Raw genomic sequence first — 23,790 nt, forward strand, 5'->3', positions numbered from 1 at the left:
CACATGTGCAGCACAATCTTCATTGTCAAAGCAAGTCTTTCTTAATTTTCTTTAGTCTGTTCATGTTTTAACTATTTTATCAAGCAATTAGGTTACATCTTACTTTTTTTTTTATATTTTGTATTTATGACTTCTTAAATTCTCATACATGTTATATTATTATATGTCTTATTAGAGGGCCTCGTGTAAGATTAGCTATTGCTAAACGAGCTACCCTCTTAAAATAAAGTTTCAATAAAAAATAAATAAATAAATAAAAGTCAGAGGGTGGTAATTTGGAAGCCATTCAAAGAATCCTACATATCATGTGACCAAGGAACACACCCGGTTTCATTATTGAGGTAATACCTATGAAGGCTCACAACTTTTTCAGTACGAATGCAACCCTCGGAATACATTTGTGCTGTCAGAATTTGTTTACATAATTTTTGGTCAGTTTTATTACTTGAAGATGGAAATTCTGGAATAAACTATTGTCCCCTCTTCTTTTTTTCAGATGGTTAGATGTAGCCAAGGATGACGGAGCAATTACAAGAGAGATCAGTGTCAGTACAACGCCAGTCAACTGTAAGTTGTTTGTCCCAAAAACCATCTCCTCCATAAATCTATTTGTTGATATTAGATCTGACTTTTTGAATTCATTACACCCTCATTATTTCTAGTGTATCTTCATTGTATGTTCGTTATTTACTTTAAGGCATCCAGGGGTTGGTTTGTTTGGTTTTGCTCAAATGCTTTCCATTTGTAAACATCTGCTGTAACACTATATCAACAAACGTACAATAAATTAGTACTGTTCAACTGTAAAATTGCGTAAGTTTCAAAAGCCCGTAAAAAAAGCCAGTCTGATCAAGCTTTGCTTATAAACAGCAGCATGCTAATGCAGTTTGAAAATAGTACTGAAAATGCATGACCTGGTGTATGTTTTGACCACCAAAATGCTGTTAAATATTCATGAGAAAGCCTTATTATGATTACTATTATTATTATTATTATAATATTGATTGTCATTATTGTTGTTGTTGTCCTCGTCATTATTATTATAATATTGTTGTTATTGTTGTTATTTATTATTGACATTATTGTTGTTATTATTATTGGAATGAGAATGAATATATATATATATATATATATATAATAATACATATATATATAATTGAAATCGTAATGAGTTGGAAAATCAAGAACAGTGAAAAAACTTCCAGCTTCCACCAGGGTTCGAACCCGGGCCTCCCGCTTTATATGCGGACACCCTAACCACTAGGCTATGGTCGCTGATTGTTTTTCCAGAGGTTCAAAACCGGTCAGGAAGGTCATAATTCTACTGTAGGCGTTTGTCACCTGTATCGAACAATACTAGTTCTGTTTTTGGTGACATATTTTGCCTTACTCTAGAGATCAAACATGATGCTAACCAACTCGAAATCATTTGTGATTCCTAAAGCCGGATCTCGAAAGAGATTCTTTGAACAGACTTTATGTAAGGAAATGGAGGTAAACGACAAAGGCAAATGAATATATATTGAAATCGTCATATATACACAGTACTTTTAATTCCCTGGAGCTGCTATAACATCTCATATATTGAAATTGATGAGTATTTTATATTAAGAGTGGAGGAACAAACTGTAGTGTTCCATCACCAAACATTTTGTATGCAAACCAAACAGACAGTTCTGTATCACTGTACCAGTTTCAATTTTGAGCTTATTGTTTCAAGTTGAAAGCTGTCTGAAGGGAAAGCACATTAATGTGATGAAAGCAGACAAAGTAAGCCATTGGGAATTGCAAGACACTTTCTTATTACTGTCTATAACCGTCTGAAATAGTGAATTCAATGTATCGAGGCGACAAGCTGAGGTAATAGCTAATACATCTTGCAATGAGTAGTTTATTCATTACCCAGGGTGCACATTTAAAAGGCGAATAAAATGCAAAACTTAAGCACACGTTTTGGTGAAGAGATCATTGAAGATAAAGATGCAAATTATTTCTATTCCCCTCCTACACAAATAGTAGAAGTAATCTGATATTAGAGTGTAACCATGTGTGTTTTTAATGTTGTAATGTAAATCAAACAGTTTGATGGTATCTAGTAAAGGCTTTAAAGTAGAGCAAACAGCTTATTACCATACTCCCCTGTGCGTTAATCCAACAAGATCTTTTACGAGTGTAACATTCAATATCCATATTACTGTTACCGGTTCTTGTGTGTCTTCCCCTTCCTACTTAACCATTATTTCTAAGCGTCAAAGTCCACTTTCACTGGTTAACATCAATTAATACAATACTGTTGAATAGTTTCAACTCCTCAAAATTCTGGTGAAATGTTAATACTTAATGTTGCTATGAGATGGGTTGCACACTCTTAATGTTGGAAAAGAAAGAACATGTAGAAGGATGGAATTGCTGGTTTTGTAAACAAGACAAAGATCATTGTTTGGGAGAGACAACAAGTAAAATGTCAATTACAAGCTATTAGGAACAGCCCAATGGATGTAACTGTAAAGATATAGCTACATTTGAGGGGTGTCCAAATTATGTATGAATATGGAAGGGCTTGGAATAAGTTATGCAAACCACAGCTACTTTAGTTGATCCTAGCATTTTCATGAATTGAGTTGTATGCCTTGTGTAGGTTGCACCAAGAACTGGTCATCATTGCTTTATCTCATAGTTCAATCTGCTTTCAAGTTAGTTAACATAATGATGACCAGTGTACCGTAGTATTAAGTTTGCATGATTTTCCGATGCCTTCATGACTACTATTCCATGTGCAATTTTTATACCATGTAGCATATACCAATATTTCATGATTTTTATGAACATAGTTTAATCTGAAATGATTTTATCTAAAGATGACTGAAACTTGGAGAACACTTTTCGGTTGCTGGACATAGAATTATCACTTAAGGAAGTTGTTTACCAAAAAAGAATAATGAATAATGAATAATGAATAAAGAATAAAGAATAATGAATAATAGAAGCAAAGAAATGGAAGATGCTTTGCGGTTGCTGGACAAAGTTATCACTTAAGCGAATTTTTTCCCCAAAAAGCAAAAACAAGTTGAAGAAAGATAAAATACAGCAGATACAAACTAAGGAAGGAAAAAAAAACCAAACTCCAGTGTGCCTTGGTATTGAAACATTCAAAGCCATGCATGATCTCAAAATGCAAATCAGTAGGTGCATGATATTAATACACACTACATATTTAATTATTATTAATGTAGAATTGCATTACTAATCTGATAGTATGTTTGTTTACTAACTTGCATCCATATTATCATGTTTTTTCAACTTTCCATTATCTTTTGTTAATGCTTCCTATAGTTGAGAGTGATATGGTAAGTCTGCTCAATTGTGAAATTTCTGTTCATTCCTTCTTGGTTCAATGTTAAAAGATTCTTGCTATACTCTGCACTCCACTTTTCATCACTTACCATTGCAATTTCACCTGCCCACTCCTCAACCTCTCACCCTCACCCCACTGTACCCCACACACCCCTCTCTCACCCATCCCTCAATTGCAACTCTGATGGAGTTGTCTGATGATCACTCAATGCGTGAAAATCCGAGTAACAACTACTAATGTTTCACTAGTCTCAGCTAATTCTCACCTATACTTCCCTCTGTCCAGCGAACATAGAGCACTCTGCGCCAAGATAGACGCCAACCAAACATAGATATATTTGTTAGTAGTTGATCTTGAGCTTTGTACAGCAAATTCACTGTCTGTACTGTATGTAGTCATGTATCTCAACCTTTAAAAGTGTACAAAATCACTTTTCACCTGGCAAAATAATAAATTAAGAATTTCAATTTTGCTATTTATATAACGGATAGTCTCTGTGTGATTCTCTGAGGGGGATTTCAGCTTTCAACAAATTCATTTTGATATCGATCCTTTGCTTTATTTATTCAACATTATGCAGTTGTAGATTAATATATACAGTATATATCACTAAAAATCAGTCTTGTAAGGGCTTTGATCAGCTTCATTTAATTTTCACCAGCAAAATAATATGTACAACAGATACTGTATCCTTCAAACACTAACAAATTCTAGGCTCCTCTTATAAAGATGTAGTAACATTGAAAAGCATACACAATGTTGAATGTATCAATGTAAAGGCCAAAGGTTAGTATTCGAATGATAGGAATCTCACCCAAATATCAAATTCAAGTATAAAATAGCTTAGTTTTTTTCAGTCTTTGTCTGTGCAATGTGAAGCCTTAAGTCTGTGTTATAAACGACTGAAGATTCTCTAGAATGTATAATCTTAGCTAAATTACAGCAGTTCTCTGGAAGAATAGTAGGCTATGCAACTGTTGTCTTGTTTAACACTGTAACCATATTACCTACTGTAGTGTACTGAGCATCTTCATGGTACAGTAGCTCCTTTTGATCGTTTAAACCAAAAAAAAAAAAGTTTTTTTTATTAATTCCATGTTGATAACATTCATGATGCTATCTCAATACCAAAACCACAATGTAATTCACTAACTGCAGATCACAAGCTTCACTAGTCAATTGATCTCCCCTGCATGAAACAAAGGAGAAGCACCAAAAAAAAAAATTGTGAATGTTTCCATTTTGTTCTTTGTATGTGATCAATACTGGGATGAAAAGCATCTCGGGGGAACAAAATGTTGCGCATCAATTCAAATTAATTTATCAACGCGCTCTTTAAAATTCACTGGGTGCAAAATGTATCAAGAATTCTTAGTCTAACTGTTGCAATTTTAATTTGAGTAATACTCAGGATAGACTTTGACAAGTGGTTGATCAAAAGCAAACTGCTTATTTTAATCTTTGATTAGTATTTTATTGCTCACAGATTCTGAAATGTTAAGAAATATCAAAGTTGTTTGCATCTCAGTATGTCATAAGTGTTTTTGTGTTTTTAGGGAGAAATAGCTTAGAACATGTATGTATACTGCACAGGTCTCTTTAAATAATGTCATCTTTCTCCCATAATTTGTCACTTACCCTGTGTGCATCAATACACTGTCATACAAGCCAAGGATGGTTGCTGATCTATGATATTATTTGTACCTGACCAAGGTTAAGGCACAATATGATTCTAATCAATTATATAGCTCCAGGTGTTCTCTTCCAGTACACAAATCACATTTAGTGGAAGAAACTCATAAATTTGAATTGAATTATGATGGAATATTTACCGATAAACTTAAGGACAAAAGGGTTTGCCAACTTTTTTGATAAATGAAACATAATCCCAATCATCAAAATTCATTGAAAAGATGTGTATATGGTGAAAGACTCCCAAAAGTAGTTTTGCCTATTATATGCAAGATATGAATTTAGGTTAAAAGATAACATGATCTTTTTTCATGTACATTTGCTTTGAGGAAATGTGGGTGGGGTAGAGGGGTTTGGGTGGGTGGGTTGGTGGCATTCTTGTCCCATCCCATTTCTGATTAAGTGTCAGCTACTTATTGTTTCTGTTTTATATATATCTTCATAATCAAATTGCACTAACTTTAATTATTTGCTACTATAATAGAAGCTTGAATATTTGAACAGCACCATTGCAAACTATACTTGCACTTTACAAAGCTTTACTCTATGAGAAGTAACTGTGTTATTTTAATAACAAAGTTAGACTTGTTCAGATCTTCAATCCTTGATCTTGAGGTCAAATTTACTTTCCAAATTTACCATTGAAATTCTCTGTCCAATACCTTTGCATGGTGCATTGCAATTAAAGTTTTTGTATGGAATATACAGCAAAACAGTTATATAACTTAATTTCTATTGAGGATTAGTGGTACAGAAATAGTGAGTGAGGATGTTGGGGGGGGGGGGAGGATCACTTTTCTTACTATAATGCTGCTGGATCATTCATCTGGATCGTCTGATCGTCCATAGTGATACCATTATGATATCTGCAAAAGGGGGTGTTACTGTGCTAGTGACACTATGTACAAGAATTCTGCATGATAATTAAGTTGCTAATGGGGCTCAGTGCAACCCTGTTGAGAACTTATGTCATTTTTTAATATTCATATATAAGGTAATAACCTGTTGTGCAAGCTGATTGTGTCATAGATTCATTGTAGTACATACAGTATGCTGAACAGACTTGTGGTACGAGTACAATAGTATGAGTATTCGAGTACAGATTCCCCTTGGTATGAATATGAGTACAATGCTGTAAGGGTGAGTGAGAGTACTTACTTTGCACCGGTATCTATACTACTGTACATAAGTACAATTCCAATAGATTGAGTAAGAGTACTAGTGTGAGTACAATTCCATCAGGCTGATTATATGTACTAGTATGAGTACAATTCTACCAGGCTGAGTATGAGAACTAGTGTGAGTTCAATTCCAATTGTCTGAGTATGAGTACTAGTGCGAGTACAATTCTCTGAGGCTGGGTATGAGAACTAGGGTGAGTACAATTCCATCAGGCTGAGTATGAATACTAGTGTGAGTACAATTCTACCAGGCTGAATATGAGAAATAGTGTGAGTACAAATCCAATAGTCTGAGTATGAGTACTAGTATGAGAAAATTTCCAATAGCCTGAGTAAGAGTACTAGTGTGAATACAATTCTACAAGGCTGAGTATGAGTACTAGTATGAGTACAATTCAAGTATCTCTTGATGATACAGTTGTCATTTTTTTGAAACAAAGTTGAGCCAGTTTTTTTTAGTAAATGACAGACTTTGTGCAATACTGTATGTTACCTGACAGCTACAGCTAATGTAGTATTTTCATTATTTCAGAATTTCTCTCGTTTTAATCTTGACGATTACTCTTTATTTGTTTAATGAACATCTTTAATTTAAGTTTTCTCCCACCATCGCCATCCTCCATCAATAAAATATTTAATCTAAATGGTTGTCTTAAACTGCACTTGCCTGATATTGCGCTGGTAATGTACCTCTAATTGACTCTGATGCATTGTACAAATACATCTATTCCTATCTATAGGTTTGCTTTACTATCTTCTAGACCGATTTTGGCTTATATTTTTCTCAAATCATTCTCAATTTTCCTACATCAGCAAACATCTGGATGCATATATGATTTATGACTGAAATGAAATTTACAGCTGAAATGATACTTTCTTGTCAGCTAGTTATGCTAAAAAATATCAATAAAATGTGATTATTATAGTTGTACCTATTCACATCTATTTCTGAAACAGTTACAGTAGGTAGGCATAGCTACAGAATATACACAGGGCTGTATGATAGTAAAGTCTGTAACATAAGGCTCATTGTAACCCTCTTGAGAGCTAAATGTTACATAAATCATTTTCAATATCATAACAGTACTGTAACTGACATCTCATGCTGGATAATTAAAAGTCTAAGAAGGATTGTAGCAGGTTTCATGATCAAATATATGTGTCGCAGATGTACGGTACATGTTATATTCGGATTAAATCATAACTGTTTAATGTTCTGTATTAACTTCACACTATACTTATTATTCATTATGGTCTTGTTAATTACTCTGACATCTCAACAATATTTTTGACTGTTTCCCATTCATATTAAATAAATCAATTGATCAACCACCTGACAACCAGACCTGTACAGTAAAAAAAATAAAACACACTATGGGTGTAAGTTGGACACTATTAAACAGAATGATGACATGAATATATCTTCAAGAGGGAATAATCACTCGAGTTTGTTGATAGAGAGAGTGATAGAGTTTTCCAAGCAAATGAAATTCTCTCTGCTGGAAAGCAGTAAATTGTATTCATATTTTGATATGGTTTCATTTAATGTATTTCTGTAGTTTATTATGTAAACACAGTACCTGATGATGAGGTTTCTGATATTGCGAGTCAAACAGTCAAACAATGGATTGCATTTGATACATAATGCAATAGGCTTTACATAGATCTGTGACTACTATCTACTGCACTTTTAGAGCCGGTATAAACCATTATTAAAACACTGAGTAAAGAAGAACATGACAAACAAAAAATAGAGAATAAAAATGGTTGTTATTGCATCAGTTGTAAATCATGTCTTCTTGGCAGAAGCTCTCTTATGATCATTTCCATCATTTTGAATATAAACACCTCACTTTGGATGTTGTTGTTATTAGTTGATTGATTTTAATAATATCCATGGCAACCAGTCCTGTTTTGTAGGGATTGTACATTGTAACATTTTAAATTGATTTGCTTTCAAAACTGTAAGATATACTACAATTATCTCTTAGAAACTTTGGTTGTAAGTACAGCAGCCGCGGTTACTGTGCTGCATTGTGAGTTCAGCTTAATCAATTGCATTAGTAACCTATTTCTAAGGAAGTAATTCCTTTTGGTGAATATTCTTTCATGGTGTAAGACATGAGTAAATATTATAGTCCAATAACTATGAATCTCTTATATAGTACTTAACTAATCATGGTGTAAGACATGAGTAAATATTATAGTCCAATAACTATGAATCTCTCATACAGTAACTAATGGTGTAAGACATGAGTAAATATTATAGTCCAATAACTATGAATCTCTCATACAGTAACTAATCATGGTGTAAGACATGAGTAAATATTATAGTCCAATAACTATGAATCTCTCATATAGTAACTAATCATGGTATAAGACATGAGTAAATAGGACACAGTGGACCAGGCTCACCGTATAGATCTACCACCTTAATTAAGGTAGATGTTCTACTTTAGATGTTCTACTTTTCGCACTTTGCACACGATTGTTTACATCCTATATATAGTACTCTGTGTTTTTTGGTCCCAGAAATCTTCCGTTTTAAACTCTAGGGTTTGATCTGTAACAGTCCTTCCTTTCTGTTTGTCTTTTTGATAATCTTGTGAGTCCACTTTCATCTCTTTCATTTAGTGGGATCAAGAAAAATGGAAGTTTGAAACAGGAAATCACATAATGTTAGTACACAAGGCATCAGGGAAAGCCCTCCACGTGACAGGAGATGGATCCATAGAAGCAGGAACTGATCCTTATACCAAGATGAGTTCAGGTGAGTAACTAAGACATCAATATTATATTTATGTGAGTTAACAAGGCTTCCGGGACAACCCTCCACGTTACAGTATCAGACAAGCTTTGGGTATTAAAGGCATTGAAGACTCGCCCCAAACCGCGTGCAGCCATCTGAAAAAGTTAACTTTCTGTTGCTTGCAAGTGACGTTTTGTTCGTGTCTCTACAACATGCAGACAGTAATGAAATGTGATACCTTGTTATCTTTAGCTGGACCTAAGATGTCTATCGCTGTATCGTTTGTATACTGTGCTGTGGGTATTGACCTTAGCTGTATGTACTGACTGTACACTAGTGTCTAATTACCGACGGTAGTAAGCTGTGTGTGTATTTTCTGGGATCAATGGTGGTGTCTAACACTTCTGTTACACCTCATTCGAAACTAGGTCAGATTACCGGCATTAGACGTTTCTTTTTGCGCAAGTCTTCACACCCTTTAAACAAGGCTTCAGGGAAAACCCTCCATGTGACAGTATCAGACAAGCTTTGTGCTAAGTCCAGATGCTATGTCCATTTCACATCATCACTTTTATCACTGGTTGAAAGTTCAGGTTTTCACATGTAAGGGATGTGTGATTTGATGTGATATGCCCACCCAGTTGTGACAACTTTGTAATAAACTGTACTTTTATCTCAATGCTTCAAAGCACTCCTACTATTTGAATAAGGTTTTGAACTGTATATTCATGTTTCTATCAGATAAAGGTGACGAACTGTTCATACTGTCAGTACGAGTTATTTCAAGCATAGAATGGCAAGACAGATTAGAATGGTGTTAGCATCAAGAAGTTGTCCCAATTGTCTGCAGTTTCTCATATCTTGTTAAATATTCATGAGATATAATGCTTGGTTACTGTTTACCTCACAAGGATGTGTTACCATGTGTTATCAATCGAGGTTATAGTCTGGAAGTGCCTCGTTAGTACCTCATCCTTCATTTCTTTCATCTGAAGTGATCGATATTCCTGCTTTTAACTGTTTGATTTCAATCACATTTAGAGTACATTTCCTGACATGTTATAATAAAGAAGTCATTATTCCATTGTATTGTAAAAAAGAAGTCATTATTCCATTGTATTTCAGCATTCTTTGTTGTGGAGCACTTGAAGAACAGTGTCTGTGTCTTCTCATCTTTGAGTAACAACAAGCAAATACTTGCTGTGGATGGGAACAAAATATCAGTACAGGTATGGAAGCATAGTTATGATTTTTTTCCCCCCAAATGTATGCTTGCTCACAAATCAAATGTCTTTATTATTTGTTCATTGATTGGTGATGATGGCTCATATCATGATCAGATGCATTGTCATACACCCACCCTTTGCTGCATGGTGTTAATACTTTATAATTTTTTTTTGAAATATAATAAAGTTTACACTTCTCCTTTCACCTAAATTCTAAAAAAAAAAAAAATATGATGACATATAATTACAGGTAACAGTTAAAAAGGTGATATAACCTTAAACTGTAAAATTGGTTCATGATCAGATCAGAAATCATGATCAGATGCATTGTCATACACCCACCCTTTGCTGCATGGTGTTAATACTTTATAATTTTTTTATGAAATATAATAAAGTTTACACTTCTCCTTTCACCTAAATTCTAAAAAAAAAAAAAAATATGATGACATAGAATTACAGGTAACAGTTAAAAAGGTGATATAACCTTAAACTGTAAAATTGTTTGGTCAAGAACATTACAGTGAAAGCTCTAAATATTACATTCTAAATATTACATTTGTACATTCATAACTATTACCTTGCAAGTTAATTGTATTCTGTCATCTGTTAAAATCAATTTAATGGACACTAACATCAAAATTGAAAGAGATGAACAAGATTGAAAAAGATAATTAATATACAACATCAATTGGTTAAAAAAGTGAAACTAAATTTGTTCACTAATGAAAAGGGCTGATATTCAATTGAATGAAGTCAGTGTGCCAACATACTATAAAAGAGTGTAAAAGTATAAACTTGTCAAAAGATGCAAGATTACCACTGTATCGTTGATAAATTAAGTATCCTAATTATTGATCTGCAAGAATTTGAAAAATCTGTGAGGTACCAAAAGAGTGACAAAGAATGATTAATATTCTGAATCATACAGTGCTGTTCTTTGAAGAAGCATTTATATCAACATGGATTCGGTAACCATTGTCTCCTTCATTAGTCTGTATCAAGTTTCCAATGTGAAATCAGTTTCAACTATTTTACAGTCATGCTTTCTCCTGATTGGCTAACCATCTTGTACCTCTGGTAGTTATGCTTCTTGATGTAATTTTAGTTTCATATACTACACCTTCTTTGGCCTGGCCATTGACATTGTCATATATATATATTTACTGTACTTAAATGTCAATGGATGATAAAGCTTGGAGGCAGTACTTTCTTGCTCAGAAATTTGGCAAGCTTAAACTCCTCCAATTTCACTTGGGCCTCTTACTGTTATTGTCTAAAGGTCTGCTATGATACATGTCAAAGAGAAGAGTAAGAATTGCCAAAAGGGAGGAGAACATTTGGGTTAAATATTAAAATTAAAGTATGGAATGAGTAGAATGTCAAATCCTTCCTAGCTTTGTCAAATCTCAAAGGTTTTTCCACAATGAATTTGCTTGTATTTAGTTCAGGTCAAGTCTACTCTGTCAAAATACAGTACTTAAAGCAGCATGTTGCATCCTTTTCAATGTTTTTTCTCAACCTCACTGACTCCAGGATGCCATAATGACATACATAACTAGCTTATCTATTCAAATCTTACTTCAAATGGTGGCAAAAAAAGTCCAAAATGTAACAACTTTCAACTTTGTTTTTCTCAAAGATATTTTCCGTTGGGATCCAAATAAACCTCGCCCATAATATGAATATTTAATAGCTACGAACGTCATTGACCAATACATAATACAACACCATGCTTTATTTGTGTAGATTGTCTATGGCAGTTGTACCAGGGATCTGTTAGAGTCCAGCTCGCTGGTTGTACCAAGTTACCAACTTGACAATTTTGAATCTATTTTTAGCAATGGCTCATAACTAAACCTGCATCTCTGATGGGTTGAATTCAAACTAGTGGGTTTGGGGAAACGTATGCGATTAATATTAAATGTGTAATTTGTCGGACGACACTTTTCTCATTATCTGCAAATGTCCTTAATTACTCGCCAATTTACGCTTTTGACAGGGAAAAAACTTGGCTAATATCTTAGTTGGTTGCTTTGTGATTGATATGTACAAAACTTGATTGACTTGTCAAAAAAGTTGAAAACGGCGACAAAACGCAAACTGCTGCTATAAAAATTAAATTGGAAGCTACACCGTGTAAGGGAAATCTTCCTTCCCCCAGGGGATTGGAAATCATATGTCAGTCACAGAAGCATGGACTGAATCAGGTGGATCAGTGTGAACAGGACAACAACAAATAATAACTTGTTTAAGATATACATGTCAGCTAAAACATACTGTAGATGATGTTGCAGCAAACCATGTAGTAGTTCTGCGATGATATTTATAGCTCTTGTGACATGACAGTATTTTCTAAACTAAAGGCTTTCATTTTATACTGATGCAATGTAATAACACAGTATGTGACACAACAGTGTTTTTCAAAGTAAAGGCTTCATTTTATATCGATGTAGTGTATTAATAAATCTCTTTAATCCAAGATGGTTCATTAGGAGATGGGTACTGAAGGCTTACATGATAACCTAATGTCTTATCAGAAGTGAGGTTTTATAGGTTGCTATAGAAACAAAACAACTGTTTGGTTTGAATTCGTGAGTTTGAGGTTAATAGTTGACAAAGCAAAGCTCTGCTTCCCTGTAAATAAAGTGTGTAAGGTTTCAGTCTTACTGTATCAAAGCAGATGGATTTGTTACATTTAGACCAGCATAGAAGACATAATGATTGAAAAGTCTAACTTGTGGGATAGATTTCATGCCAGATAATTTCTCTTGGTACTGTTATTACATAACAAATGTATTTTAGAATGCAACCTGAAATTAATGTAAAGAATTTCACTCATTCCCAAACGACCTCCAAAGCTGATTTTTGGGTTGCCGAACCGAATTGTCCCAGGTCATCGGATAACCATTACAAAATTGTCCCGAGAGGTATGATATCTTTCTGTCTGATAATTCAAGACAGGTTCTTTCCAATCCTCACAACTTGTTTCTAATTCTTGCTATGGTTTTGTATGGCCTTTTAATATTAATCACTCACTAACTCTTTATAGTCTCTGATAGATAAACAATTTATCTTCTGATTTTGTTCCCCTCAGCCCAAGAATGGTCCTCTATGTGAGTTCAAAGTTCGTATACAGGTCGACTCAACTGTGGCCTTGGAATCTTGTAAGTCAGCAGGACAGCTTATGACATTCAATGCTGTGGGAAAGCCAGTAGATAGTAAAGGATCTCTTGGGCCTACCAAGGTCTTCTTTTGCTATGTTAAGGTAAGTCATCATTGCTGCTGATCCCTTATCAGTGATAAAAACAAATCAAAGGAATCTTTGCCTCTCATTAAAGAATATCAAGATAGTATTTTCTTCTTTTCTTGTTTCCCAACCTCTTTTCAGGGTCTCTACTGAAAAAAAAAATGGAAAATGGAAAAAGTACAAACTCATAAAATGTTTCTCCTGTAATTCTCCTGTAATTAAAATACATTTGTTCAATATCTGTTTTCTCTCACTATTGTATCCATACGAGTTATTATATATTAACGAACAAATACTGTCAATTAAAAAAATCATAAAAAAACGAAGGATTTCCAATTACTTTTTGTCATTTCTTTCCTATTTGACAAGCATTGTAAGCAATTTTAAAAGTTGACCAGCACTCAGTAAGACTTTGAAGGGTGAACTTCATTCAGTAACCATATAATGTAATATCTCCTATTGTGTAGAATGTGAAAGTGTCCTTAGAATGTGCTTTTTGAGTCATCTTGTGCAGACTTGGTTAAGAACAATAACCAATCACATTATTTATTGCTAATATGCCATCCTAGCTATGCTTGGTATGGAAAAGTTGTCATAACACCATTAATATTATTCAACCTAGAACAAAGATACAAATTTAGGTTTAAATAAATAAGTATTAAATAATTTTGTTTTAAATCATTTAGTTTTAAATCATTTAATTTTAAATCATTTAGTTGTCCAATAAATGTCCCTTTCCCTTTGGCTTCTTTCCTTTTACTCCTTTCCCTTTCTCTTTCCAATTCCTTTGCTTTGTTCCTTTTTCATGATAGCAGTTTTACGTATAGTGACTTAACATGGACATTATAATATTCATTTTTTTGATCCTGGAAATCTCATCTATACTGTACATGTATGATATGGAAAAGACACTGTTTTACCGGCGCAGAACAACATTTTAATTCTCCTCATAGGTACAGATTTTTTAATTCAGAAAATCTAAACTTAGATCAGAAAATTTCCCAGGATCTGCCTTTGCTTTGCCTTCTTCATTTGCCTTTTCCTGGGTAAGGATCAATGAAAATAAATTGTATGGAAACGTATATAAAGTTGATTTCGTGAGTAGTTGAAATGTCAGTGCCTCTAGGATGTTAAAGAAATGTAGCACAGTTTCTTGTCCATTTGGCAGAATGGGTAAAACAGATTTGGATTGTGTTGTCACGTACAACAGAAAAATTTAAACCTCATTCTGTTATCTCGAAAAGGTTTCTTCATTATTATTCTAAAGCACAGAACAGTTGCCTATTATTTTTTTTTTAATTATTTGTGAGTTATTCACATTTTACCCAGACTGGTCAAAAAGGAATCATTAAACGTTCATTTTCTGAAGGTTATTTACTTCTTAGTAAGAGACATTTGTATAATTACTTCTTATTGTTTCTTATTTAATTCAGTAAGTATAAAACCTGTTATACAAAAGGCAGAATTTGAGAAAATATTTTCATGACAAATGTTTAATGAACTGCTGTATGAGAGAATCATATTAATTTTGAATAATTTGGGTTTTTTGGAATTTGCCAGATACCCATAGTTTGCCCAAAATATCTTAAAATCCTTGAAATGCAGTTATTCAGAAGAAATTGATATGGGTAATAAATTCAGCCAGGTTTATGGTACTAAAATATTTGGCTTTATCAATTCTTTTCTCATTGAGGTTGTGCACAGACTTTTTTTCAACTCATTCGTATCTTGACGTCATGAAATAAGCAAACTGATGCTTTCATCTGTCATAAGCGGGAGGAAACTGAAAATGTTATCCCTTTTACCAGAAGCTTTTAAATGTCAAAAGTCTACATGTCTTTAAGATGAATCAAATTTGTATGAAATTATAAGTAACTCATTCAATTATTAATGTACATCATTAAACTGCTAGAAATTCTCTCCCTGCACCTTCCACTTGATTAGTTCTGTATACATAAATTCCTTGTGGTGATATCGTTTGGAGCTCATCTAAAATTCAGTTTTGTTTAATAGATACTGTAGTTATTTTTTAAGAAAATGTAGTTATTTGACATTTCAAATTGCCCTTATAAAAGTTTTTCTTCTCATAGGTAACAATTAAGGCGGGTTTATTTCTCTCATTTTGAGAAAATTTGGTTGAATTTTCAGATTTGAAGAAGCAGATTTGATTCCTAAAAGAGTATCTTGCTGTTTATGATCATTCATCCAGAACTTGATCCTTGTGAAATGAAAATGTCAAGCAAGCAAAACCGAGACATTAATTATTACCTTCAAATAACCTTGGACAAATAATGCACCCTGCTACCCTCTTTTACACTGAAATGTTCAAGGCACACAGTTCTCTAATAGGCTATTTACAAATCATCCAAATGAAATAAAATAAAACAAAGAGTTTGAAATTGACAGAAAACTATACTGTGTAATGTTCATCCCAACCCCCCACCCTTCCCTTGCCTGCCTACACATCCAGATAGGCAAGGAAGACAGAAAAAAGTCATGGTAAGGAGCACATAGTTGCACATGATTGTATGGTTGTAAACAATGTAGCCATGAGAGATTTTAAAAGGATTTCTCATAAAATTCATAGAGACGAGAAACACCCACTCCATAACGAGCTGAAGTCACTACTTCAACAGACTAATTATAATTTGAGAAATAGGACAATCACGCCAAAATTTCGAACTGCACGTTTTAAAAATTCTTTCATTTATAGGGCTGCCATATTTATTCAGGGTGTTGTTCCACAAAACCTACTTTCATTCATTTTATTAAGTTTTGATTTATAGTTTGTTCATACATTACATGCTTTTTTAAGCTGTTTTTAACTGTTTTTCATATCCTATTTATAAATATGTACTTTCATGTGTTTATACTGGATTTTTAATAAACTTGAAAGTTGGCAATTTTCTTAGCATGTCCAATTCTTTAGACCTCCTTAACAATATCTTGAATCCCACAGAGTTTAACTTTGGCATTTCACCCAAAACTAATTGTATATCCATTTTTGTTTATTGCGCAGGGCATGTTCAGGGACGAGGGAATTATTCTGCTGTATACATCTCGGACGCAAACACTCATGTTGGAGGACTCGGGCGAATGCCTGGCGACCGGCTCTCGATCCGAACATGCATTCTGGAAAGTGCACAAAGTTAAAGAAGGTGGTATCAGGATGTTTGAGAATCTCAGCATGCCACATAGCTTTCTGCAAATCAAAAATGGTGGCTGCAATGCAAGGGTAATTTTGCTTTCCTGCTCTTAATTTCATTCTATGATTTCTGAAACAATTTCTGAAAATATCTCTCATGGGTATGACTGTTAATCAAAAGTAAATTCCACTTACTTTTCAATTAATTAACGTCAACGTTAATTAAACGTCAACATTAATTAAACTTCAACATGAACGTTAATTAAATGTTAATTAATTTCATGAAGTAAGTGACTTTGGCTGTCAACGTCAATGTTAATTAAACATCAATTAATTTCATGAAGTAAGTGACTTTAGTTGTGGTAATAATAACTTTTTCCTATTTATGAATTGTATTTTATGCAATTTATACTGGAATAAACGAAACGAAAGGTATGTTGCTTTATCACGCTACTAATGATAACAAATTTCCAATATTCTTGCCAAATGTTTTACTGGTTTGTCATGGCTTTGCCAAAGTTGCCGTATGTAACTCGAGACAATCGATCAAAGTAAAACTCACTTATGGGCTTGTTGACAAATTGAAGATTACTATAGGACTAGTTAATGCCTCCCAGTTTTAATTCTAAATATCTTATAGCCCAGACAATTTCTGGTTTGAAAAAAACATGACATTTTCTTCACCACTCTGTGAAACAAAGTATGTATTGTGATGCGAAGAAATTACATTGTTAGGACAGTTTAGCATTAAAGTAACAAAACCTATGCACCCAAGGTACTGCATTTATCCAGCCAAATGTAATAGTTAACATTTCAAATGTCAAGAAGAGTATGGTTGTTCTGTGTGTTTTTGACTCAGGATTTGTCATGAAACGGAACCAATTACCAGGCTCTTACAGGGGACTGTTGCCAGCTGGTTGTGTTTTTTTAGTGACATGAGTTTGTCATTTAAACAAGTGATGATGTGAATTGATATTATATGTAATATTATATGTATATAATATTATATGTAACATTCTTCGCTGTGTTGGTAATACATACATAAAAAAATATCTGAATCCAAACAGTATGAAAGTTTTGTTCTTTAGCGGATGCAGATATGCCTTTGTTCTTGTTACCTGAGAAATATATACCATGATTTTTTGTTATTTTTACAAAAAATTCCACATGTTATAAATTCATTAAATATGACATTCTTTGTACTTTAAAAGAAGTTTTGGCAATTGAGCTGACAAAGCTAACTACACTGGTGGGAAGAACTTGAATATCGGCTTGTATTTAGTGCTGAGCTTAGAAAAGAAATACATAACAAACATCCATCAAACAGTTCAATTTTTGGCAATTGTATTCCTTTTTTCTCTTTTCCCGGTCCTTCCCTTGTATAATCATTTTTTTGCAATATGGTGTAGTTTGTTTAATCAAGTACCTCTATCTGTCTATCATTAACCCTTTTTTTTCATGCAAAATAGTTCATACACTGGACTTGTTGTTGCTCAAGTTAGGCACTGTTCAGATTTCTTCTGAGTGTAGAATAGAAAAGAAAGACCTGTTAGTGAATGTTTAATTTCATTTTCACTTTTCTCTTGTCATCTGCACAGGGAGATGGGGATGAATGCTGTCACTTCAAGGTTCTTAAAATGAAAGATAAAGGATTTGTGAAGTTACAATCAGTAGCTGAACCTGATCTTTTTGTTGGCTTCAATTTGGATGGTACAGTGCATCCATTACCTGATGATGGAAATACTTTTCTCAGCATATTCCCAGCCATAGAGCAAGGTATGGAACATGACAGCTCAAACCTGTAATACTACAAACTGTAATACTACAAATTTATTTACAATCTCTACAAGTTGATACCTCTAATTTGACATAGATCTGTCCAAGTTAAAGTTAGAGTTTGAAGGTTTTTCAGTCTTATATCAAGGTTAGGCCTTCTGACACGATGACGTTACAAGAATTAAACCTTGGTCATAGGTGACTTGTACCACCCACGCATTCGAGTGTACGCAATTCAAACACTTGCTCCAGGGGGCACTACAGTGCACCACATCAACTTCCCAGCCACTAACCAGCACCCACAACGACATTTACAAGTTACCTCCCAGGTCCTAATTTACACACCTGCTGGAATAGAGGCAATGGAGATTATAAGTGCCTTGCCTAAGGACACACTGTAATGATCTGGCCAGGACTGGAACCTGCAGTCCTCAGATTGCCAAATCCATTACCATTATACATTTGACCACAAGTCACAGAAGCTTGCAATGATGTTTACCAGGTAGTGTTACCCTGCATCCAATATACAAAGTATGATGGAAGCCCGCTAGGTGGGTGTTTTGCTGTACGTATACACACCTCAATTCAGATTGCCAACAAGAGTCAGATCCCTTAAAGCTGTACAATATGTTGGGATCTAAGTTAGCATCTGTTTCTGATTGACCTATATCAACCCTGTATATAGTACTCTTTGATACTTTGAATCCCGTTTAAGATTAACATAGCCTTGCTCTTTTCCATTCTTTATAATTTCCTACAAAAGTCTCCATCATTTGAAGATAAATTAATTTAATTTAATGTTGTATGGTATTCTTGTATCACAACATCTAAGAAAGAACTCATTTGTTCCATTAGATTATAAAATGAATTAACTATTGAACAGCATGTGTTGTGATTTATTCCATTCCAAAGATGATGAGCAAACACTGTCTGTTTTTAATTTGTTTGAAGTTGTTTTCTACTTCATTTAATAGCCAACCGTTTATGGTTTGTTTTCCCTTTATTTACTCCGTTTATTTATCTTTCAGTTGGTGTAACTAAAAAACGACAAACTCCAACTCCTCCGACAACTCCTAAACCGGCAAATCGAAAGAAAAGAGGTTTGTTATCTTTAAATTGTATTAGACATTTAAATAAGAGTAGAGAACTGGGGACTGTCCTGTCTTTTACTTCAGATTTTATACTTTGCATATGTGAACACTATTCTGTGCCAGAGGTTTGGCCATTGGGGCACCAAATATGGTAACAATTATACAATTGATGAAATTGGTTCATAACTAGACAACAAAAAGAAAATGGGAAAGTGTGTTAATTTCAGTGTCTCTCACTGCCCCTCCGTCCTCCCCCACCCCCATCCCCTTGTTTTTGCCATTTTGTTTTGTAAAATTTTTTCTCTTTACAGCTGGTATCTTACAATTCCAGGTAAAAAAAAAAATGAGAGAAATGCTTGCATATTGTCAGACTTCTATGTCGTGAATAAATTATTAAAGAAGTTAACTCTAGAGATAGATGGAATTTTGAATTATTTATGAGGGTAATTATCACACAGCGTTAAGGTAATGGTTTAACTGATGGAATACCTTGTCATTGTATTTTTCATGCTTTTTGTCATTTTGCTGGATGTTTATTAATATGTGTATGTATATCCTTAGCTTTCTGCAAGACTGACTATGAATAGCTTTAAGATTCATTCAACTCCAGTAGTTTTTTGACAGAAAACTTTAGCCTGTTGAATGGGATCAGACATTCATCTTCAATGCAATCTTTCATTTACCCTAATAAAGATAAAAAGTGTTGACTTATGTTTAATGAAGCATGTAAACATATTCAGCACAGCAGAAACATCTTTATCATGTGTTATCGCTGCTTGGCGTAACCAGTTGTCCAAACTTTGTTTGATGGCTTTGACAATTTTTACATTAATTTGTTTTGGACTCTGAAGAATATGATCGATGCTATGCAGTTGATCCAACATGTATTATGATAGAAATTATGAAAGTCATTTGCATACTATTCTTTCCCCAATAAGTCCTTTGTATCACCGTAAATGGCTGGCTGTAAGGTTAATCTCGCAGTTAGCATGTTTTATTACCTTCTATTGCCATTTTTGGCCTTGCAAATTGTCCAATATTTGATTGATTGACTGTGATGTCACTTACCGTGCATTAGACATATCACTTAATCTTTGTCGTACTAGCATGGGTGGTGCTTAACATGGCACATATAACCCATCAAAATTCTCCCGACATGGATTGAACTCCTCTGATCGTTGCGTACCTACAATCTGCGGCAATGTATGACACGATATTTAGTTGACTTTTCATTTGTCGTGATAAAGTTTGGAAACAGACAGGGAAGGATGTAGGGGAAGGGGGAGGGGAAGTAGGGAGGGAGGGAGGGGATGAAACGTTCCTTTGATGTCTGTGTCATAAAGGTATCAACATAACCAGTACATAACATGATGTGTTCAATTTACATATAAATGAAATGTGTAGTTGTAGTAAGTAGTAGGGGATGTTTGCAGGGTTAAAAACAAAACAAAAAAACAAACACTCTGGTTACAGTCATATATAAATATTGAGTCATAATCATGATATGTATTCAATTGAATGACATTATTCTTTTAGCATCTCGGACACATTATAAGCAGCAACAGATTTAATTCAATTGAACTAGCAGAGGAGAGTTGTACCTCAGATTTCGGGGTGGGGAGGGAAGGGGAATGGGGAAGAGTTTGCAGAATTAAGTGCAAATACTGGACCAGAAAGGTAATAGTATTTGGCACTAACACACATTTTGGCCTGTTTCCCGTGATGAAAAGTCCAGCAAATTGTGTGTCCTACATGCATTTCATGCTGGGTCAGTAGCAAATTTATATGAACATTTATGAGTTCTTAGAAGTTTTGGTAATTTTTTAAAGAAAAAGGAAGAAATGAAGCAGATATCCTATGCAAGAGATGACATAAAATATAGCTGTCATGCCAGTTATTAAAAATTGTCATTTTTATCTCAATACATTACATGTATAGAGATATTGTAACAGTTAGTGGGACTCTCTCTTCTCTTAAAAATTTTTCAGCATCTTCATACAAAGTTCTTTTTCTCTGGAATTTCCAGAGCAAGCATATATCATATAGGCCTACAAAAGTTACTATTTTTTATTCGAGAATTATATCTCATTCTATGACTTTTTCACCGATTTATGTCCAAATCGGGCCAAATCGGACCGAAACACAGTTTGTTTCATGCCTTTTTGCACACGCTCCAAAACTTGTTTGTAGGGAACTTTTGCCCACGTTTTCCTGTTTTTGATGATTAAGCCCCACCTCCAAGCATGGTTTGTAGCAGATTGGCCAAACTCATGGCAGCTACATGTTAGATATACGAAAATGGCTACCCTCGCGACCAATTTTCCTGTACCGTGTGTAGTGTATTGCACGCTAATTACATATACACATTTTTGTACTGCTGACTGCTACGTTTAATTTGTAGTCCAATCATTGTTGTGCAAAAAACAATACTTTGCGTAGCTTTTAACATACTTTCCTAGCTGCTACTGTCGCGCATGGTACCCGAACACCAGACGTAGTCAACGGAAAATCTTGCCTAAGCATCTCCTTATTCGCTGAAATTGTGACGCAGTTAACTCAAACTAAAATATCCATGAAATACTGCAACCTTCGACCACATGTTAGCCTAACCACCACACTAAGTCAATGGGAAATGTAGCCTAACGATAGGTTTGCAAAAAAAAAAAACCGTAGCTTAGTTTACAACTTTCAATTTGCTGGAAATCGGCATTTGTTTGGAAGGTATGTGCTATGTCTTAAAGAGGGAATGTCGTATTTTAATTGGAGTAGTTTCTAGTTGTTATTATTTCTTTACATCAATCTGGTAACATTCTAGAGTAATATTAAACAAGTTACGATGGTACAATTTGCTTTCCAGTTTGATTGGCCTTAGCATACATTTCTAATTGAACTTGCATGGAGTTTAATAGGTAACGAATTAGGTATGTTTAACTTCAAGTTCGTAACATTTCTTTTTGTTCAAAAAAGGTAAAATACTGAAAATAAGCACAAAATAATGTCGGAATGTATGCAATATGTAATTAAAATTTACACTTTGGTAAAGATTGAAGATGGATGGTTTGTCTGAGATGCTTTTTGAGATGGATATTTTGAGTAAGTATTCTTAGCCCATTTCAAGCCATTAACAGTTGACATACACGTCAAGGTGGTTAGGCCATTCGCTTAGCACAGTGCTGATAAGGTAGGATGTCATATTTACGTATTTTGGAAATTTGTAAAAAAAAAAAAAAAATCCAGAGGTGATTTTATAGTTTAGTTAGTTTAGTAGAAAAAAGGATCAGGAGGGACACTTAAGTCCCCATCAAGGACCCTATAGAGAGAGAGAAAAAACTGAAGACACAGACACTCAGACCCGATTACAATGCTTAAAGTGCTTGTCCAAAGCATTCTTAAACCCATTCACACTACTTGCAAGTACAACTTTCTCAGGCAAACCATTCCACTCATTCACAACCCTATTAGAAAAAAAAAGGTATGCCGAATATTAATCCTACTATGCGACTTTTGGAGTTTAAGACAATGACCTCTAGTACAACTACTGTTAGCAAACAAGAAAAAGTCGGTAAAGGATAAAATGTCGAAACCATAAACAATCTTGAAAACCTGGATCAAGTCCCCAAGTAACTTTCTAAGCTCCAGTGTGGTGAGATTCAACAGTTGTAACCGCCTATAATAAGGAACCCCCTTTAATGAACTAATCATCCTAGTAGCCCTCCTCTGTACTTATCCTTAGCAAAGTAAGGGTTCCAAGCCTGCACAGCATACTCCAGATGAGGCCTAACCAATTGCTTATAAAGCCTAACTACGATGACCTCTTTCAGAAAACTGAAGTTCCTCTTGATCATACCTAAAACCCTATTACCTCTTTTAGCAGCTTCAAGACAATGTTTAGAAGGTTGCAGAGATGAGTCAATGTAGATACCTAGGTCTCTTTCAACAGAGACCTCCTGTAACTCCACACCATTAAGATTGTATGTAAACTGTTGCTTACTACTACCAATGTGCATTACCTTACATTTATCAATATTAAAAAGCATACAAACAAAAGGATACCTAAGAGCCTTGTATTACAACGACACTCGCAACACTCACAGGATGAAGTGTAACCTGCAGAGACTATTCGTGGAAAAGTAGTGTACATGCAAGTTCTATATTTGTTGTATCATGATTGATAATGATAATTGTAGAGACAGAGAAAAGATATGAAATTAGGAATCGAAATTAGAACTTCCAGTATTGAGATACTGCATCATTGATGCTCTTGTTTTCTTTAATAATTACAAGTTATTTTGCACCATTTTGTATGAGAAGACAAACATCATAGTATT

The 23,790-nt window shown here is 34.2% G+C and overlaps 1 protein-coding gene across 4 annotated transcripts in view; it reads left to right on the top strand.

Annotated features, from left to right (window-relative positions):
- Window positions 1-23,790, top strand: part of LOC139974565 (uncharacterized) — a 135,385-nt gene that overhangs the window by 58,895 nt on the left and 52,700 nt on the right. For all 4 annotated transcript variants that reach the window (XM_071981798.1, XM_071981794.1, XM_071981795.1 and 1 more), the window contains exons 10-17: window positions 497-567; window positions 3,334-3,347; window positions 8,863-8,998; window positions 10,103-10,206; window positions 13,298-13,468; window positions 16,470-16,685; window positions 18,194-18,371; window positions 19,400-19,471. In XM_071981798.1, the coding sequence (XP_071837899.1) occupies window positions 497-567; window positions 3,334-3,347; window positions 8,863-8,998; window positions 10,103-10,206; window positions 13,298-13,468; window positions 16,470-16,685; window positions 18,194-18,371; window positions 19,400-19,471 (962 nt within the window). The remainder of the gene's footprint in view (window positions 1-496; window positions 568-3,333; window positions 3,348-8,862; window positions 8,999-10,102; window positions 10,207-13,297; window positions 13,469-16,469; window positions 16,686-18,193; window positions 18,372-19,399; window positions 19,472-23,790) is intronic.

The sequence above is a fragment of the Apostichopus japonicus genome, chromosome 9, assembly GCF_037975245.1.
Source record: "Apostichopus japonicus isolate 1M-3 chromosome 9, ASM3797524v1, whole genome shotgun sequence".
In the NCBI taxonomy this organism is placed as follows: Eukaryota; Metazoa; Echinodermata; class Holothuroidea; order Aspidochirotida; family Stichopodidae; genus Apostichopus; species Apostichopus japonicus.